This window comes from Odocoileus virginianus, chromosome 11 (assembly GCF_023699985.2).
Source record: "Odocoileus virginianus isolate 20LAN1187 ecotype Illinois chromosome 11, Ovbor_1.2, whole genome shotgun sequence".
NCBI classification, from domain to species: Eukaryota; Metazoa; Chordata; class Mammalia; order Artiodactyla; family Cervidae; genus Odocoileus; species Odocoileus virginianus.
In genome coordinates, this window is record NC_069684.1 from 7285220 (window position 1) to 7307402 (window position 22183).

The following is a 22183-nucleotide window of genomic DNA, read 5'->3' on the forward strand; positions in this document are numbered from 1 at the left end:
TCTTTAGCAATTTTCACTTTAAGAAAATTAATCCCTTACTTTATTTCAGTTCCAAAATGGAACTGTTAAATGTTGTGGATTCATAATAGTTAAAATTGCAAGGATCTTTCTTTTTTAATTATAAAGATCTTTTAAATCATAAATTCACTTTCTTCAGTTTATGCACACAGGCCCAGGGTATATATGCTTACTTAGCCTCTTAGTAGTAGAGCACAGTTTCAGACCCAGATTTTCTCCCTCCCTGTTCAGTGTTCTTTTTCTCCTTATCTCTGACATAAAAGCAAATTAGGTTTTCTTCTGGGGGCCAATGGAGTTTCAGTGCCTAGCACAAAATAGGTACCAAAATAAATACATTTACCATTTCCTAAAATAGAAAGATAGGTAAACTTGGAATTGCTCTGTTTTAAGTTGTTCAGTAGCTGTTGTGTCCTACTAGTTTAAGACCGCATGGACTGTAGCCTGCCAGGCTCTTCTGTCCGTGGGATTTCCCAATGCTGAGTGGGTTGCCATTTCCTTCTCTAGGGAAATCTTCCCAGCCCAGGGATTGAACTTGCGTCTCCTGCAGTACAGGCAGATTCTTTACTGCTGAGCCACCAGGGAAGTCCATTTTAAGTGGTTTACTCTTCATAACGTGTGAGCCTGTTGGGGGGCCCTGTTAAAATCAGGTGGGTGCTTTTCAGTGTCGGTCTACATATTATTTCCCGAAACCACTCAACAGAACATGGCTTTGGGTCTCCTGTGGCAATCATGAGAGGAACTGATTTAGGTAGATAAATTTTCTCTGCTATTCACCAAAATTCAACAAGGACAGTGTAAGTATAATTTTTTCCACAGACTTTTGCTATATAGTCGTTAGTGGTAAAGAAAACAGGTATTAAACGTTTACTGTGAATCCTTGTAAAACTTTCAGAGATGTATTATTTTTCCCTCAGTGAACTCTGATTTAAACCAAGTAATCTCATTTTCTCTAACTGTTTTTATGATTTCTATTTAGAAACTTTCATAATCTTTCAGTAACTACAGAAGATGCTTTCCCCCTCTACAGATGGAGAAATTGAGGCAGTGTGAAATTTGACTTGAAACTTGTGTGTAGAATTCATTATATCAGACTGGATTTCTGTTTTATGTTTGCTACTTATAAATTCAGCTTTCCTTCAGTAAATCATACATTCGTTAGGCAAAAAAAATTGTGTTTATTTTTCTATATGATTTCTAGATCAAATGTCCTTATAATTGGAATAATATGTTTATTACTAAGTCGATATCTTAATCATAAAATTTAGAGTAATTAAACTTTCATTAAATGACATATCTGCCCACATTTAATAATTCTTGCAACTTATATCCTCTGAAGAGAATGAAACTGTGTATATATACTTTTGTCTTTAAAAATAAAATTATTTAACTCTATAAGAAGTCTGCCGTACCACCGCTTACCTACTTACACTATTTTTTTTTAATATAAGTTACAAAAGGAGATGCTGAAATTGTTCCTTGCTAGAAATAGAGTTTGATTTTAAATTCTTGATTTTTAAAAAAATATATTTACAAAGTGAATAATTTTAATTTTTTAAGAAAATTTGATTGCTACAATAAGAAAGAAAAAAGTATAGGTAGAGGAGATGGTTTCTAACATTGTTCAAAGAATTTTTATTGGTAATTTTGCTGATAATACACATTCTTTTCTATCTTGCAATGATGTTTTTGTTATAAGGCAGCCGTTAACTTAAGACATTCTACATATTCTCATAAATGAGTTCTGAAATTTTTTATTATGGGCTATATTTATAAATGTCCCTATGAGATGTTCTTTAGTATAATTTAAAATGTTTATAACCTAAGTCCAGCTTTCATTTTGGACCCTATGAATCACTGATGGGCGATTGTATTGGTTTATTTTAATATTTGTACCTTTTCTTTTATAATACCTTTTATTTTTTGTCCAGTGATTTGATTTACCAGCTGAGCCACAAGGGAAGCCCTGATATCTACTCAGAGTTTCAAAAATAATTTGCTGGTCATCTGGTTTGTTTACTGAAAATATTTTTCTATTTTTTTTGAAAACCATGAATAATTGTACAAATAATTAGAAATTCATAGTATCTAGATGGCTTGATTCCTGCCATGTCAGTTTTTCTTGTGTTTGATGAGACACATAAAGCAGTTGTGGGAGAATGCTTGTCACTGGTATCCATGGTAACTCCAAAGATACTTTGAAACTCAGATGGATAGAGTAAGCCACAGTAATAGGTCTCATTATAAGGGCAAAATAGATAAAAGGTTCAGGCATATGCTTTTAATTAGTTTCCAAAAATAGCTATGGCTGGAAGGATGCAGTGAAGTAATATTTTTCAGTGTTAGAAAATGGGCAGCATTTGAAATTTAATGATTGTTCTTTTTCTTACGAAAGTAAGGAGGTGTATGTTTTGAACACTCATGGTAGTATAGTTTCTTAATCATAATTTGAAGCTGTGAGTACACATTGATAAAAAGCAGGCTTAGATTCATATTGATACAAGTGTGGAATTTATTATTTTTAATTCTTACCCCTCCAACATAGTTTATTCAAAACAGCACCCTTCAGGCTTTTTCTTATAGTTTCTAATGTACCTAGCAAACGTACTTTGTATCTACACAATGTGTGAGAATGAGTCCATAAATTTTTATTTTAAAATGCATATAAGACAGTAGCCAAAATTCTTATTGTTCAGGTATATTAAATTTTCAATCTTTTTTGGAACATATTACATTTGAATGAATTAAAATAGGATTCTGGAAAAGTAGGCTAGAATAATTAAGTATTTTCTGTTGGAGAATTATGGTGGATAAAAGATTAATAACTCTTTTAAGACAAAATTCTTTAAAGATTTCCTTTTGAATTGCAATCTGTAAAGAATAATCTTGTATTGCATTGCAATTCAACACATTATTTCTTCCTGTTGCTATAGAAACTAATTCTGGTGCAGCTGTGATTGCTAATCAAAATTCTAACATTATACAACCTTTTTCCCCCTTAGTGCTTCATTTTATTTTTAGTTACAAAATAATAAATTTCAAGTGGTGAGTTCATAACAATGGTCAAAACACTAATGCAAATTAAAAAAAAGCATGAGCCCTTTCCTGTGAAAATAAAGAGGCATTATTATTGTATAGTTTCAATATGAATAAAAGAAAACAAAGCCTTTTCACTGAATTACAAAGGTCTATAATTGCTATATTACATCAACATTGTGAAGCACTTAACTGCTTCATAATCCAGAATTGCTACTGTTTCAACCATCTATTTTTGAAGTGTCTGGTTACTTGGTGTTATAAAAATGAAAAAAATAAAAATCCTCAGAATGCCTGAAGTCTTTTAACACAAAATGGTAATGAAATCTGCCTTATTGTTTTATTCTCAAAGAATTGAGATCACATCCCCAGTTTATGTCATAAGTAAAAGCTAATTAGTTGTTCTCATTCTTGTCTTTATTAGTATATAACCCCTACCCCCACCTCTAGCTACACTTTTAACACCATCCTATGTAAATGCATGTGTATTACAGGCCAGAACTGAACTACTCTTGTCTTTCTAAGAACATTGTTTTTTTTCCATTTCATAAAATAAATATAAAAATTTCTCACCAGATTATTCATGACAAAAAAGGTAATATATAAACATAACTAGGCTTACGCTGATTTTAAAATTAAATATTTGGTATGTGTTGTATCAATTAGAGTAAATATTTGCATATATAGTACTTACATTTTATTTTCTGGTTTGATACATCAAATCAGGCAAATAAACTAAAATTTATTATTCCAAATTAATGATTGAATTAAATTAAAACTCAGACATGTGAAAAAAATCTTCTATTCTTTTATATGAGTAAAAAACACAATGGGAAATGTAGCAGATAAGATTTTATAATTTAGTTATATTAATTTTTTACTTTCATTTACTTATAAGCTTATTTTATATGCTGATTGACATAAACATGTAAAATTTTAGGAGTCTATAAAATGTTGGAGACGAGAAGTACCAGATATCTAGAATTTGTACTTGGAAATAAAGTCAGCTATACTTGAATATATTTGTTGCATCTCTGATGTAATATGAATGCTTTATGTCACAAGCTATCTATATTCCTCAAAAGATAACAGAATTTATTCCTTAAGCATGAGAATTCTTCAGTTTTTTAATGGAAATCTTTCTGATTTGTATTTCATATGTAGCTTAATTGTATCTTTAGTGGTAATTTAGAGTCATGATTAATATTGATTACTATGTACAACCTAAGTATGTATGTAGAAGTAAAAATATATGAAAATAACACAAAAAGTCAAAGGAGATGTATTCTGTTGTAAGATTTTTATATTGTATATGAAATTATTTGAAGATAAATTTTCTGACATTACAGATAGATATTATAAATCCTAGAAGAACCACTGGAAAATAAAACAGAACTGATGGCTAGTAAGCTAATAGTGGAGAGAAAACTGAATCACAAAAGTACTCAATCCAAAAGAAGTCAGAAAGAATAAAAATGAATAATTTTTTTCAATAATTCAACAATTTTTATTCAACAGTTCAACAATAGCAAAAAATTATTAGGGCAAATAAACAGATTATGGGAGGGCAGATTTTACTCAAACATATAGATGAGGTATAGGTAAACTATACCTCATGAACCAGATTTGGAATGCAGCCTGTTTTTATATGGCCTGTGTGTTTGAAATAATTTTTACATTTTTCTTAATTATGAAAAATATATATGACAAAATTTACATTTTAAATGTTTTAAATGTCCATTTCAGTGACATTAAGTAAATTCACATTGTTGTACAGCCATCACCACCATCCATCCTTTTTCATCTTCCCAGACTGAAACTCTGTACCCACTAAACTATAATTCTCCACTCCCTACTCCCTCAAGTTCCTGCCAGTCACCTTTCTGTCACCTTATCCTTTCTGTCTCCATGAGTTGACAACTCTAAGTAACTCATATAAATGGGAGCATACAGTATTTGTCCTCTTTTGTCTGGTTTATTTTGCTTAACAGAATGTCTTTAAGATTCTTTCATGTCAGTCATGTCATAGCAAATAGCAGAATTTAATCCCTTTTTATGGCTGAATAATATTCTAGTGTACTAATATAACAGATTTTTCTAGTTTCAAAGTATTATAAAACTCATAAACACACACAAAGTATGTGTGATAGGTACTATGTGTGGTCTACAAAGTCTAAACTATTTATTCTGTGTGGTCTGTTAGAGAAAGCTTGTCAGTCCTTGATTTTGATAATTACACTAAATCTAAATGATTTAAACATGCCAATTAAAAGGCAAAGATTGTCATGAGGTTTTTTTAAAGCAAGACTATATATATATAAACAATATCCAAATATATGTGTATATGAGAAACCTAATTTTTATATAAAATCATAGATAATTTATACATTAAAGGATAGGGAAAAAATGATATACCTACCATGCAAAATGAACTCAGAGAAAGCTGAGGATGCTGTATATATTAATATCAAAGAATATTTTAGAATAAGTATTCTTACCAGGGATAGAGAGAGACATTTCCACAACAGTTTAAGTCAGTTCATCAGGAAGATATCACACTCCTAAATAGCAGTGTCAGTAAACTTAAAGCAAAGGAGAAATAGAAATTCGCAATTATATTCAAAAGATTCAGTACTTCTCTCTTAGTAAGGAATGAGAAAAGTAGATTGAAAATCAGTTAGGATGTAGAAGACTTCAGCAACAGAAAGCAACCAACTTTTTATGGTTAAAATTGATAGAACACTGTATTCAACAATAGCAAAATATACTTGATGGAGAAATGTTTTTTACTGGATTCAACTTCCATTCATGATAAAACCTTCCATGGAACTTTTAAAATCTCTTCTATGCACTGAGAAGAGTTTCCTTCTTTCTTACCTCTCAGGGCCTCTGAAAGATTATAAAGATCGTTATAATCCCAGAACATTCCACTTCTGGTTTGGCGCCTATCATTAGCCATAATTTGTTTGTATTTTACTTCTGGTTGTGCCGGGTCTTCGTCGCTGTGCGTGGGCTTTCCCTAGTTGTAGAGTGGGGGCTGCTCTTCATTGTGGTGTGTGGGCTTCTCATTGCTGTGCACAGGCTTGAGGGCATGCGGACTTCAGTAGCTGCAGCATGCGGGCCGTGTAGTTACGGCTCATGGGCGTGGACGATGCAGTCTTCTGCACTTGTGGCGCACGGCCTCAGTAGGTACGGCTTGTGGGCTCTAGAGTGCAGGCTTAGTCGTGCGGCACATGGGGTTAGTTGCTCCTTGGCATTGGAATCTTCCCAGACCAGGGATCAGGCCCACGTCCCTTGCATTGGCAGGCAGATTCTTACCCACTGTATCACCAGGGAAGTCCTAGACATAGTTTTTTAATCAGCATAGTTGTGAGGCTATGCATGCAGGCTAAGCAAGATAATTTCAATACCTCCTTTGCTTTCAGAGCCTCCTCAGTCCTCATGCAAGATCTGCCAGTTTCCCTTGATGGTAGAGTGCAGCTTAACATCTATAACTCAGTAGCTAGGTGATCATAAGCAAGCTGCTACATACTGGACAAACCACTTTGACTTCACCTGCTGAAATGAGTGTAATCTTTTTATCAAAACCTAAGAGTCAAGAAATGAGAGGCAATGAAATTATTTTCTATTCAGAAAGTAGATGCACTGAATAAGATTGTACTGTTAGAAAGTCAGTAGCTACATTTGAAGTTTGGTTTAAATCAGAAATTATTTCAAACTATCAGGGAAATAAAGCAAGAAAGATTAGGGTTTTAAGGCATGGTACAAAAATAATCTGATCTGGGTCTTCTAATAAAATGTGTTTGGAGGTACAAAAATACCATATTTTTAAAAATCAAAAAGCCTCCAATGCCAGTCTACCATCAGAACTTCTCAGTGATGCTTTTAAGCATCATGACCTACTGCAGTGGTTTGAGGACTGTCTGGTTTGCTGAATCTTACAGGTCAAGTGTAGAGTTTATGCCACTGTACCTGGATCACCTGGAGAGACTTACCTTGCTCTGGGTGCCACTCAAAACTAATAGCTTTTTATTTTATCTTATAAATGTATCAGAGCTATACACTCAATTGTGATATGTGCTACTCTTCAAGTTTACAGAGGCCAACCAAATTTTTGTCTCCCTAGTGTCAGGTAGACAAGGGGTTGCAAATTCTCTTTGACTTTGGGAGGAATTTTCCAACAAAACCCTGGATCCTCAAGAACTTGATTAACGAGGCAAGTCCCCTGTATTTCCTTAAGATTTAGTTCTTACTTCCATCACACATGTATACCTACCAAGAAATTTCATCTGTCCAGTCTTCTACTCTTCTAAGTCCTAATAGCTTGCTGTCTTTTAGAACAGGTTCAAGGAGATGTTGTTTGGAATGTGAAGGCAGCCAGGGTCTCTGCAAAGCAGATCATGGCAGAGAACAGGAATATTTTATTATGTTTCCCTGAAGTAGGGGGGTAGAAGTATTGCTGTTCTCACCAGATGAGATGTAAATAACCTGTTACTTTTGTTCACTCTGGATTGCTATGAAGGGAAAGGCATTTGCTAAATTAAAGGTAGGTATCAAATACCAAGGCTGTGTTAATTTGCTCCGTAAGGAGGCTCCATCTGGAGTGGCAGCTCCACTTGATGTCATCTTCTAATTCAGTTTATGGTTATCTGCCATTATTTTTCAGTTCTATTAATTTTTGTAGAGGCCAAACTAGTGGAGGCCTTCACCACACCTCAAGCCTCTGACTCAGACTAAACTCTGCTTTTCCTGTAAGATGTCATGTTGCTAAAGAAAGGAGTCTACAGTAGTTTCCAGTTGTCGCTTCCTGTAGAACATGGACATTGCTTGGAAAGGCAAAGTGTAGATTCTGCCAGTGGCTTTCAGAGTGTGCGTTCTGACACTAAACCCCCACAATAGCAGCAAGGTGTTTTCTGAAGTTTATTTTTAGATATTTGGTGTTCAGTTCAGTTCAGTCACTCAGTCGTGTCTGACTTTTTGAGACCCCATGGACTGCAGCACACAAGGCCTCCCTGTCCATCACCAACTCCCAGAGCTTACTCAAACTCATGTCCGTCAAGTCGGTGATGCCATTCAACCATCTCATCCTCTGTCATCCGCTTCTCCTCCCGCCTTCAGTCTTTCCCAACATCAGGGTCTTTTCCAATGAGTCAGTTCTTCGCATCAGGTGGGCAGTGTATTGGCGTTTCAGCTTCAGCATCAGTCCTTCCAGTGAATATTCAAGACTGATTTCCTTTAGGATGGACTGGTTGATCTCCTTGCAGTCCAAGAGACTCTCAAGAGTCTTCTCCAACACCACAGTTCAAAAGCATCAATTCTTCAGTGCTCAGCTTTCTTTGTAGTCTTAACTCTCCTATCCATACATGACTACTGGAAAAACTATAGCTTTGACTAGACATACCTTTGTTGTCAAAGTAATGTCCCTGCTTTTTAATATGCTGTCTAGGTTGGTCACAGCTTTTCTTCCCAGGAGTAAGCGTCTTTTAATTTCATGGCTGCAGTCACCATCTGCAGTGATTTTGGAGCCCCCAAAAAGAAGAGTCTCTCACTGTTTCCATTGTCTCCATCTATTTGCCATGAAGTGATGGGACCAGATGCCATGATGTTAGTTTTGTGAATGTTGAGCTTTCAGCCAACTTTTTCACTCTGCTCTTTCACTTTCATCAAGAAGCTCTTTAGTTCTTCTTCACTTTCTGCCATAAGGGTGGTTTCATCTGCATATCTGAGGTTATTGATATTTCTCCCAGAAATCTTGATTCCAGCTTAGGCTTCATCTAGTCCAGCATTTCACATGATGTACTCTGCATATAAGTTAAATAAGCAGGGTGACAGTATACAGCCTTGATGTACTCCTTTCCCTATATGAAACCAGTGTGTTGTTCCATGTCCAGTTCTAACTATTGTTTCTTGACCTGCATACAGATTTCTCAGGAGGCAGGTTAGGTGGTCTGGTATTCCCATCTCTAAGAATTTTCCACAAGTTTGTTGTGATCCACACAGTCAGAGGCTTCTGAATAGTCAGTAAAGCAGAAGTAGATGTTTTCCTGAAACTCACTTTTTCAGTGATCCAGTGGATGATGGCAATTTGATCTCTGGTTCCTCTGCCTTTTCTAAATCCAGCTTGAACATTTGATTTTATCTATTGCTATTGTATGTAGGATTGTTTTTCAGTTTCACTTCCTAATTGTTCATTGCTTGTGTTTGGAGATTCAGTTGATTTTTTAAATAGTTCTCTCATAGTCAGTATTCTTTCTAAATATGTAAGTCTAATAGATTATCTCTAAATTATTTTGAGACTTCTATATCACAGTCATCATTTAAGCATAATGGCAGTTTTATTTCTTTCTTTCCAATCCCTTTCTTTTTCTCAGCTTATTCCATTGGCTAGGACCTCTGGCACATTGTTGTCTTTCCTTTTTTAAAAAATTTATTTTTGATTGAATGATAATTGCTTTATAGTATTATGTTGGTTTCTGCCATATATCCACATGAATCAGCCACGGGTATTCATACGTCCCCTCCGTCTTGAACCTCCCTCCCCCCCCCATCCCACCCCACCCTTCTAGGCTGTCACAGAGCACCAGTTTGAGCTCCCAGAGTCATATAGCGAATTCCCACTGGCCATCCACTTTACATATGTAGTGTATGTGTTTCCCGGCTCCTCTCTGCATGCGTCCCAACCCCTCCTTCCCCACTATGTCCATAGGTCTGTTCTCTATATCTCTGTCTCCATTGTTGCCCTGCAAATAGGTTCATCGGTACCATTGTTTTAGACTCATATATATGTGTTAATAAACAATATTTGCTTTTCTCCTTCTGACTTACTTCATCCTGTGTAATAGGCTCTCAGTTCACCTACCTCATTAGACCTGACTCAGATGCCTTCCTTTCTATGGCTGAGTAATATTCCATTATATCTGTACTACAGCTTCTTTATCCATCCATCTGTTGATAGACATCTAGGTTGCTTCCGTTGCATTTCTGTTTCTATTGTAAATAGTACTGCAGTGAACACTGGGGTATACTTGTCTTTTTCAATTATGATTTTTCTCAGGGTTTATGCCCAGTAGTGGGATTGTTGGGTTTTATTCCTGGCTTTTTAAGGAGCCTCCATTCTCTCCTCCATAGTGCTGCATCAGTTTACATTCCCACCAACAGTGCAAGATGGTTCCCTTTTTTCCACACCCTCTCAGGCATTTATTATTTGTAGATTTTTTTTTTTTTGCCACTTTATTTATTTTTTAATTGGAGGATAATTGCTTTACAGAATTTTTTGTTTTTTGTCAAACATCAACAAGATGATGGCCATTCTGACCGATGTGCAGTGATTATTTCATTGAAGTTTTGATTCGCATTTCTCTGATAATGAGCAATATTGAGCATCTCTTCATGTGTTTGTTAGCCATCTGTATGCCTTCTTTGGTCAACTGTCTATTTGATCTTCTGCCTACTTTTTTAAAAATTATTTATTTCAGTTGGAGGATAATTACAATATTGTGATGGTTTTTAATATGCGTTATCCTGCATTGGCCTGCCTGCTTTTTGATTGGATTGGTTGTTTTTCTGGTATTGAGCTACATGAGCTGCTTGCATATTTTGGAGGTTAACCCTCGGTCACTTGTTTCATTCGCTGTTGTTTTCTCCCATTCTGAGAGTTGTCTTTTCACCTTTCTGGTACATTGTTGAATAGAATTGATGATAATAGGCATCTTTGTCTCATTCGTTATCTCAGAGGTAAAATTTTCAACATTTTACCCGTAAATTTGATGTTTACTGTAGGAGTTTGGGGTTTCCCTGGTGACTCAGACATAAACAATCCGCCTGCAATGCAGAAGCCATGGGCTCACTCCCTGGGTTGGGAAGACCCCCTGGAGGAGGGCATGGCAACCCACTCCAGTGTTCTTGCCTGGAGAACCCCATGGACAGAGGAGCCTGGCAGGCTACAATCCACAGGGTCACAAAGAGTCGGACACAACTGAAGTTACTTCGCACGCATGCACGCACAGAAGACTTTCAAAGATACCCTTTATGAGTTAAAGGAAATTGCTTTCTATTCCTCATTTGCACAGAAATCTTTTATCATAATTGGATAATTAATTATATCAAATGATGATTTTTAAAATCTATTATAATTATCACATTACTTCTAACCTTTATTCTTTAAATGAATTGACTTTGATAGATTCATTTTCTAATGTTAAATCCTTCCTGTACTTGTAGCAAAACTTTACAGTCCTTTTTTCCACCTTAAACCATTTGAGGGTAAACGGGTTGTTTCTTCACCCTCAAATACGTTAGTGTATATTTTTTATAAGCAAGAATATTCTCTTGCGTAGCCTTAATGTAACCATCAAAATTAAGACACTTATATTGATATTTTGACATATTATTACCATTTAATTCTCAAAACCTACTCAAGATCAACAGTTGTCCAAATAATGTTATTATAGCAAGAGGATCAAATTCAAAATATTGTCTTGCATTTAGTTACCTTTTCTTGCTAGTCTCCTTTAGTCTAGAACAGCTCTTCAGTCATTCCCCTTGTGACTATTACACTTTTTTTTTTATATCTGAGTTTGTCTGATATTCCTTATGATTAGATTCAGGTTCTGCACCTCTAGCTGGAAGTGGTGCCTTATTCCTCTCATTGCATCTTAGCGGATGATGCACAATTTTGATTTATTCCACTACTCAGAATGTTCACTTTGGTCTCATCATTAGGGAGGTGTCTTCTAGGCTTCTTCACTGAATTGCTCTTGATAATGAAGTCCTTTATCAGAATGTATCTCTAACTACAAAAATGACCTATTTTCTCAAAATTCTTTCAGTTTATTTTTGTGTTTATTTATATCTAGATGGACTCATGATTTCGTCTTTTCCTCTGTGTCTTATGATCCATTATTGTGACTATTTATTTATTTTGAAGCTCAAATTGTTAGTGAGATTTGGTCAGTGTGACCCCCTTCAAGCTGGCTTCTTTGTCCTTTTGACATGACCCCATCATTCTTTGAGTGCGTCCTTACTCCCAACACAAGAAGCTTGTGTAAGCTTCTCTTGTATTTTCCTTTCCTCAGCCCTGCAATTAGCCACCTCTTCATGGAGTCCTGGTTCCTTTTAGTGAAGACCTGATTGAGAAGCCAGGATTGGAGCACTTAGGTATGCTTGTTGCTGTCAGAGGGTTTTCCTTAAGCTGTGGATAGAGCCAGGATACACAGAAGTGTGTGTGTGTGTGTGTGTGTACACGTTATATGCATATTTACACTGTATTTCTGCCTACTACTAAACACCTGAGCTGACACTGATATCTTTTCATGTTAATCCAGCATCACAGCGTTTGTTCTAGTTTTCTCCCTGGTTCTCCAGCTCTGGCCCCTTGCCTCAGTGCAGACACATTTCTCAGTCTGGGCTCTGTTGCCCCGGGCTCGGCTTCCTTTCCATGGGGAACCTTCTTACCTGTTGAGGCTCCGGCTCCCTGAGCTGGGTCTTTCTCACCCAGACTGGACTCCGTCATGCTGCCTGGCACTGCCCCACATGTGGATGCCCTCTCTGCCCTCCTTGAGCTCTGACACGGCTCTGGCCCACACGGCTTCTGGTGCCACCACCAGTGCAGACCACTGCCTCCCTCGGCCCACTGGATAGCTTCAGGACTTCAGGATTTCCAGAAAGGGGAGAACAAAGGGAAAGCTCGCTGGCTTTTTAATGTGTCAAGGAGCTGAAATGATGTCCTCTTTTTTATTCTTGATATTAATAATTTATGCCATCTTTTTCTTCTTGACTAGTCTCTTCTAGCAGCTTATCAGTTTTATTAATGTTCTCAATGGATTTTATTTTGATTTGGTGCTGCTGCTGCTAAGTCGCTTCAGTCATGTCCAACTCTGTGCGACCCCGTAGACGGCAGCCCATCAGGGACCCCACACTGTCCCTGGGATTCTCCAGGCAAGAACACTGGAGTGGGTTGCCATTTCCTTCTCCAATGCATGCATGCATGCATGCATGCTAAGTCACTTCAGTCGTGTCCGACTCTATGCAACCCTATGGACAGCAGCCCACCAGGCTCCTCTGTCCACGGGAGTCTCTAGGCAAGAATACTGGAGTGGGTTGCCATTTCCTTCTCTTTAGATTTGCTAATGCTTTCATTTTTTGTATGCATGTTTTCTATTTTTGATTTCTGCTCCTTCTTTCATTCTTCCTACTTCCTTTGAATTTCACTTGTTTGTTTTTTAAAACTTCCAGAAATGGGTACTCAGATTATGGTTTTCAACCTTCCTCTCTCCCCTGCCCTCCCCAGTATATGCACTTAGGCCTGTAAATGTCCTTCTTAGCCACATTCCACAAGTATTTATATGAATTATTTTTATTATCATTATTTTCAATGTATTTTCTAATTTCTGTTGTGATTTCTCCTTTAATCCATGGTCTGTTTAGAAGTTTATCTTAATTTCTGGTTATTTTATCTAGATTTCTATAAATTTTATTATATTTTTGTTTCTGATTTTTAACTTAATTCCACTGTGGTTTGAAAATATCCCTTTTACACTCCCAGTTTTGTGAAATGTGTTGAGCCTTAAGTTATTAGCCAGTATATGATAAATTTTAGTAGATTTCCACAGGTATTTGAAAAGAGATGTGAATTCTACAGATGTTGAATATTCACCTCTGTTTAGAGCTGCAGTTGCCAAACTTTGAAAACCAGTATCTTAAAACACAGTGTTAAGATCTACAGGTCATACTCCAGATATTCATGCATCCTATTTTTTCCTAAAGTAGGAAGATACTCTGTCTTGTTTTCTAGGTGCTGTGCAATATGCAAATGGAAAATTAAAATGCTTAAAATATATTCATGCATGAACACTTTTATATCATTTCCATAAAATAGAGTATGAAATTGGGTTGTAAAACAAGGGGTAAAGTAAGAGTATGGCATTATCATTTTGGTGTTTGATAGTCCCACAAAAAATTTCTTTCTAAGGTTGGATGTTTATAGTGTAATCTAACAACTCTGACATAAAGTGTGCTATCTTATAAAACAATTGTCTTAAAATTTTTCCAACATCAATTCAATTTAAGCCAAGTTCCTACACTGTGTAGACAATGTAAAGCAGTTAACAGCTAGAGAAAAAAAGATATTATTGCAGAAAGTTAAAACAAAGAAGAAATCCTCATAATTGTATCTTTTCAATGAAATTTAGATTCCAGATACATTTGGCCTTCTTCACTTTGAAAAGTAAAATGCAAGAGTAAAATGAAAATTAAAGAAAAAAGTGTTGTAATTATATTCAAAACTTTGAGGATTTATACAATAATATATAATTATATAAACTTACATAATTTATAAATCCCAATGTTTATATATATATATATATGTAATTCCAAAATATTTTATATATTCCACTTCACAGCTTTAAAATTGTTTCTCTTACATGTATATTATCTAGGGTGAAACAGATCACCAGCCCAGGTTGAGTGCATGAGACAAGGCCTGGTGCACTGGGAAGACCCAGAGGGATCGGGTGGAGAGGGAGGTGGGAGGGGGGACCGGGATGGGGAATACATGTAAATCCATGGCTAATTCATTTCAATGTATGACAAAAACTACTGTAATGATGTAAAGTAATTAGCCTCCAACTAATAAAAATAAATGGAAAAAATAAAAAATTTAAAAAAAAAATTGTTTCTCTTAAATCCAGAAACAATATTGAAATCAACCCATGGGGCCTGCTTAGCATCTTTAAATATCAGTAAACCTTCTTTGGGATAACTTATGCTTTAGTCTTTGGAGCACAGTGACACCAATTCTAAATAAGATCCGGATGACTGGAGGTCAGCTATGTGAGTACCACAGCTGGTGGCAGCTAGACAGGGACCTGATATGAGTAAGCCAAAGGAAGTAAGGTATAACGTAATTACCAGACAGAAACTATATGTGCTGGTCACATCAAAAGGAAGTGCAGAAAAGGATATTGAAAAGTGGAAATGGAGCCACAGAAGGAGATTTTTTTTTAGTAAAAATGAAGACTGAAATCAATTGCTAGACAGATGGATAAGAAAAGCAAGGATCCTTTATCTTCCTCCTTCCTGGCATCTTTAGGCATGCTCTTTTTTGTTTTGTTTAATGTGTGCATGTTTTTATACTCCCAAAGTGCATAAGTTTTTGAAAGGAAAATATTGAGTCATTTTTTACTTTTCCCAGTTTTATTGAGTTTTAATTAACATATGCTGCTGCTAACTCACTTCAGTCATGTCCGACTCTGTGCGACCCCATAGACGGCAGCCCACCAGGCTCCCCCGTCCCTGGGATTCTCCAGGCAAGAATACTGGAGTGGGTTGCCATTTCCTTCTCCAATGCATGAAAGTGAAGTCTCTCAGTCGTGTCCGACTGTTAGCGACCCCATAGACAGCAGCCCACCAGGCTCCTCCATCCATGGGATTTTCCAGGCAAGAGTACTGGAGTGGGTTGCCATTGCCTTCTCCAGTTAACATATAACTTTGTGTTATTCCAAGATGTACAACATAATGGTTTGATAATATGTAAATATTGCAAAATGATTACCACAATAGGCTTAGTTAACATCAGTCATTTTACATAGTTGTAAATTTATTCTCTGATAAGAATTTTTATCTATTTTTATTCTACTCTCAGCAAATTTTAAATATACAATGCAGTATTGTTAAGTATAGTCAACACTGTGCATAACATCCCAGGACTTATTTATCTTGTAACTGGAAGTCTGTACCTTTTACCACCTTCATCCCTTTCCCCCACCCACAACCCTACCTTTTTTTGCCTACCACCAATCTGTTCTCCATATCCATGAATTCATTTTTTTTTAGAGTCCATGTATAAGTGACATCATACAGTATTATCTTTCTCTTTTTTTAACTTACTTCACTTAAAATTATTGTCCTCAAGGTCTATCCCTGTTGTCACAAATGGCAACTTTTCCTTTATGGCTGAATACAGTCCATTGTCTGTATAAACCACATTATCTTTATCCATTCATTCATTGATGGACACTTCAGTTGTTTCCATGTCTTGGCTATTACAAATAATTCTTTAGTGAATATGGGAATGCAGATATATTTTCAATATAGTGATTTCATGTCCATCAGAGAAGTACAGAGAAGTAGAATTGCTGGATCATATAGTAGTTCAATTTTTAATTTTTTGAAGAATCTCCATATTGTTTTCCACAGTGGTTTCAACAGTTCACACTCCCATCAATGGGAGCTCCACATCCTACCCAGCACTAGTTATTTCTTGTCTTTTTGATAATCACCATTCTAACAAATATGAGTTCATATTTCATGGTGGATAACTAGCATCTCTCTGATGATTAGTGATTTGAAAACTTTTTTATGTTTCTGTTGGTCATTTGCATATCTTCTTTGGAAAACAATTTTTTCCAAAGGTATTTTTTAGTTTCTCAATCCATTTTTCAGTCAGATTGTTAGTTTTTTCACTGAGTTTTGTGAGTTCTGCATGTATTTTGGATATTAACACCTCACCAGATACATTATTTGTAAATATTTTCCACCGTTCTGTAGGGTGACTTTTAATTTTGTTGATTGTTTGCAGTGAAGAAGCTATTCAGTTTTATGTAATTCTGCTTGTTTATTTTTGCTTTTATTGCCTTTACTTTTAGTGTCAGATCTAAAACATTATTAAGACCAATGTCAGGGAGCTTACACACTATGTTTTCTTCTAGGAGTTTCATGGTTTCATTTCTTATATTCAAGTATTTCATCCATTCCAAGTTGATTTATGTATATGATGTAAGACTTATGTATAGGATTTATGTATATGATGTTCAGTATCATTCTTTTTGCATATGGCCGTCCAGTTATCCCATCACCATTTATTAAAGAGACTATCCTCCCCTCATTGTATTTTCTTGACTCCTTTGTCATAAATTAGTTGACCATACATATGTAGGTTTACTTCTGGGCTCTAAGTTCTGTTGGATTATGTGTCTACTTTTGTGCCAGTAACATACTGTTTTGATTAATGTAGATTCGTAATATACTTTCAAATCAGGAAGTATGATACTTCCCACTTTCTCCTTCTTTTTCAAGATCTCTTTGGCTATTTGGAATCTCTGTATTTCCATACAAATTTTAGGATTGTTTTTTCTATTTCTGTGGAAAAAAATGCCATTGGAATATTGATAGCTATTGCATTGAATCTATAGATTGCTTTGAATAATATGAACATTTTCACAATATTCTTCCAATCCATAAACACAGAATATCTTTCCACTTATGTGTGTGTTTTTCAGTTCCTTTCACCTGTGTCTTACAGTTTTTAGTGTACGGGTATTTCACCTCTTTGGTTTAGTTTATTCCTTGGTGCATGCTCACACATGCTCAGTTGCTCAGTTGTGTCTGACTCTTTGTGACTTCATGGACTGTAGCCCACTAGGCTCCTCTGTCCATGGGAATTTCTAGGCAAGAATACTGGAGTGGGTTGCCATTTCCTTCTCCAGGGGATCTTCCCAGCCCAGGGGTCAAATGTATGTCTCATGTGTCTCCTGCATTAGCAGGTGGATCCTTTACATGCAGTTGTAATTGGGATTCTTCCCTTAACTTATTTTTATGATAATTCATGTGAGCTGATAAAAATACAACTGATTTTTTACATCGATTTTGTATCCAGCAGCTTTACTGATTATGTTTATTAGTTCTAAAAGGTGTTTTTTTTTTGTGGACTCTTTATGGTTTTCTATATATAATATGTCACTGCCGATAGAGATAGTTGTACTGCTTCTTTTCCAATTTGGATGTCTTTTTTCTCTTGCCTAATTTCTATGGCTAGGACTTCAAGTACCACGCTGAATAAAAGTAACGAGAGTCAGAATCCTTGTCTTGTTCCCAGTCCTTTTTTTTTTTTTTTTTTAATTTGTTGAGTGGCATCTACTCTTTTCCATATAGTTGGAATTTCCAATTTGATGGCTTCTGGTTAAGCCAGTTATGGTAATCACATCTCCCCTACCACAGATGGGTTTAGAAATAGACATGTGACCCAGTTCTATCCAGTGAAACTTGGGGTAATATGGGATAATATGCTATTAGTAAGAGACTTCTGGAAAAGATCATATCTCTTGTTTTAAAAATTAAGATAAAGGAAAAGAGGGTATGCTGATTCTTAGAACTACTGTGTTGGGAATTTTTTAATTGACTTCATGTTATAGTAAATATTTAGGTATTACAATTTAATTTATAATTCAGTGACTGGTTAAACAGACATTTTTAAAGGGAGAGAAGATGTCAGTTTAAAAACAATCAGTAGAAAATATATTTAGAAACAAAAGAAAATTCAGATATCAAGTTTGGGGGTTTTTGTTTTGGAGACGGTGGGTGGGTGGGGGTTGACTGTGCCATGCAGCATGTGGTATCTTAGTTCCTTGACCAGGGATTGATCCCATGCCCCCTGCAGTGGAAGCTTGGAGTCTCAGCCACTGGACCACCAAGGAAGTCCTTGTTTTTGTGGGGTGTTGTTTTTTTTTTTAAACAAATAGGGATATATTTGTCTCAGACGTCAAGAAGTTTTGGAGGTAGCTACTTAGTGATTCTTCAGAGGCTCCTTCGCCATCCTTAGTGTTCATTCTCATGCTTGTTACTTCATGGTCAGGAGCGCTGCACCTCTAGAGCAGGAGAAAGGGGAAAGGCCAGTGGGCAAAAGGGACATGCACGTTAAGTCTGCTGCTTTCTCAGGAAAACAGTAGCTTTCCTGGAAGCCCCATGCTGAAATCTGGTTTATTGTGTTTTATTGGCTACTACTTCCAATCTGTCTCCTCAAATTTAGTTTCAACTTAAGTCATTAATTTTTCTATGTTGTGTTTATTTCCTAACACTGGAATGTTAGACCCACTAGGTGAGACATTTAATTTCTTTTTCCAAAATTAGGACTTCTGGTCAAATATGTAAATCTGTGCTAAGTTCATGCAGATCAGTATTTTTATTTGAACCAGACATCATGGTAATTTTTAAATGAGTTTTCTAGTTCTTATGTGAAGTTTCTATCTTAGCAAGAAGCTTTTCTCTCTTAGCAAGAATAGAAGACCTGTTGAACATTTCTCAATTATAAGAATTACAAACGACCTTTTTTCCAGAGTTCCTTTCAAGAAAGGAGACAGTCCATCAAAGGAAAAACTGAGCCATGTTTAAGTTTTATATCTGATATTATGTCCAGGAATTATTTGCACAGATTTAGCTATCCCTGAGTTGTATGGTGAATTCTGTTTCGTAACATATCCTACTGTCCCCACCTCTGTCCTATTCACAGACATGCTTATTCTGTTATTTAGGTAAATCATTAAAGTAAAAGTTAAAAATTTAAGAGAGAAAAAAAATGTGGGGTTGAAGACGCCTACTACAGACAAGGTAGAATGGACTTTAGGAGTCCTGATGCACTTTAGGATGGACTTTAGGATGTGGTGGAGCAGGGAGTGACCTCTTTATAAAGGAGACAGGCTGGAATGCAGACTTCAGACTTTGCTGGTGGGCTACAGTCCATGGGGTTTCGAAGAGTCGGACACGGCTAGGTGCCTAAGCACAGCACAGGAGGAGTTAGGCCTCGACTCACAATGCTCTTCATTTCAGGATTCTGGATTTGGGATAGACAGGAAAAAATAGTTTCCAATGCTGCTGAGGTGAATGCTAGCTTAAGTTCATCTCAGTAATTGAAGAAAATAAATGAGGTTTATATTTGTTTTACCTACCGTATTTTTACCTACTGTGACTGGAGATGTCACGGATCACAAGGGAGTAGTTGAAGTTTGTATGCTTTAGTATTGTTTTGAAAGACAGAACTATATAAATCATTGATTTCACTAGTATTTATCACTGTCCCATTTTTATAATATGAAACAGGGTGTCTCGGTACATAACTTTTATTTTTCGTGATCTTATTATGCAGGAGAGGATTGGGAAACCAGATTATTTGATTTCTGCATCTGAACCAGGGAAGAAGAAAACCCACTAGTAAATCTAATAACTACCTTGCCACAAAATTTTAATCCAGTTTTTTTTTTTTTGTTATTTACAATTATTGTGGACTGTACTGCATGTTGAGGCTAATTGGAAACAGTGACCAGATTCTTAATCATTATCAGGAAACTGCATTCAGAGAATGAGAAGAACACCCCCACTGGATGAATTGCAGCCACCACCATATCAGGATGACAGTGGTTCTCCCCACCTCTCATGTACGCCCTCAGAAATTGGGGACAGTAAATGTGAATTTTCCCGCTGCAGCAACAGTCCAAGATGCTCATATAACAAGTGTCCGAGTGAAGGAAGCGCAGGTCACGAAATAGAAAGCTTTCATAACAAAGGATATGAAGAAGATGTTCCGAGTGACAGCACTGCAGTCCTGAGCCCTGAAGTAAGTAAAAGCACGTAGAATATTCAAAATGAATGTTTGGAAGGTAATAACCCTGTGCTTCTCCTCCTGGTCGGAAGGTTTTATCGCTGTCGTGTCCTTTGTGGCTTATGGTTTCTGTTTTTATCCAGCAGACCTTTCAGGACTGTCCCAACCATGCTGCAACTCCCCCTCAAAAAAAACGAATGGGTTGATAAAACTGAGAGCAATATGCCAGATACTGAAAAGTATCTTCCCCGACATTTCAACTTCTGTTGGGGTTTAAAATAATTTTTGTTCACATTTTACATAAAATACTCTGGAATTGCCCATTTCTTTTATGTTAAGGTTCCTATTTGTGTTTGTGTTTATTTTTTAACTTACTGAATTTAGATACTTTTACTATTGGGAGGATACCCTTTAATGTTTTACAAACCTTACAGAATATTGTTTGCATTTTCACTCTCTGGAATATGGGAGGGATAAGTGATGCTCAGCTTTACTATGAAGTTTGAACTCATGGCATCATGCATTCAGAGTGATTGGTTGGTTGTGCTTTAAGATTTCCTTTTTGTGGAGCAGAAAATGTGAAAACGGCAATAAAAATAGGTGTGTTATACTTTCGAAGTCTTTCCATGTTCTAAAAAGCATTTGTTTTGATCTTCCTATGATGATGGAAACTGTAAAGTTAATCTAGAGGTTTTCATAAGGCAGTATTTACTTTCTTCTAGATTGCAAGTTTTTACAAGTTTTATCCCATACAACATTTCATTATACTGCAGGGTGTCAGTGTTCTTACTAGTTGAATTTTTATCTGTTGCCAAAATGAGATAATGAAAGTAGAGCTCTGAATACAATTTCCTTAAATTTTTTCTTACATAAAAATTTCTAAGGACACTTTTTATCTGTTACTACTTTTCTACTATTTCTAATATTATTATTATATAGTATCTAAAATTCTACATTGGTATTATTAGTTTAATATAGCAGTAGTTCATGATTTTCCACAAAGAATATTTCTCCATGTTCTATACCTGAGCAAATTTGTGATAACTGTTTTATAGACTTGGAAACCAAATATCTAGCCAAGAAGTTAACAGTGAAGCCTGGATTGTGGAACTAACTAACAACAGTAATAGCAATCACCAATCGTCCTAGGAATTTTGCTGTAATTTTTACACAGTCAGCTCATTTAATTCTAACAACATCACCTTCAGGAAGTTGTTATTTCCATTTTAGAAAAGAAAGCATTAAAACTCAGAGAATTAAGCAGTTTGCCCAGTATAAGGAGATCTTAAATGATAGAACTGTAATTCAAACCCAGGTGTGCCTGACTGTAAAAACAGCACTCTAAAAAGCTTTGCTGCGTTGCTCCCCTTCACCTGAATCTTAGTGTGGGAAGTTACTCTGAAGCATTGGTACCCTCCAAGTACACCTCCAGGCAAGCAATCCCAGAGGACTCACAGACCGAATTAAGATGCTCAGATTACCCTGGTGCTTGTGTGTGTGTGTGTGTGTGTGTGTGAAGCTATTTCAGATATAAAGCAAGAAGTAAGAGGAGCAAGAGAAGGTAGGAGAACACAGTCAGGATAGGATACCAGTAAGTACAGGCGGCAGGACCATACCGTGTGAGTCCCGTTCTACATGATGTCCTTCTGTCCAGCCTTACTGTTTCTGATCGATTAGCATTCCCTAATTATGGCATGTTAACAGGGACGGAAGTTGAGATTTGCACCAGGGTTCCCAGGGCCATACTGGTTTTACGGGAGACAT

At 36.2% G+C, this 22183-nt stretch overlaps 1 protein-coding gene across 5 annotated transcripts in view; it reads left to right on the forward strand.

The window, feature by feature from the left end:
• The window catches only part of SYT14 (synaptotagmin 14), a 197704-nt gene that overhangs the window by 103570 nt on the left and 71951 nt on the right, over nt 1-22183 (forward strand). For all 5 annotated transcript variants that reach the window (XM_070473882.1, XM_070473883.1, XM_070473879.1 and 2 more), the window contains one exon: nt 20163-20434. In XM_070473882.1, coding sequence (XP_070329983.1) covers nt 20163-20434 — 272 coding nt within the window. The remainder of the gene's footprint in view (nt 1-20162; nt 20435-22183) is intronic.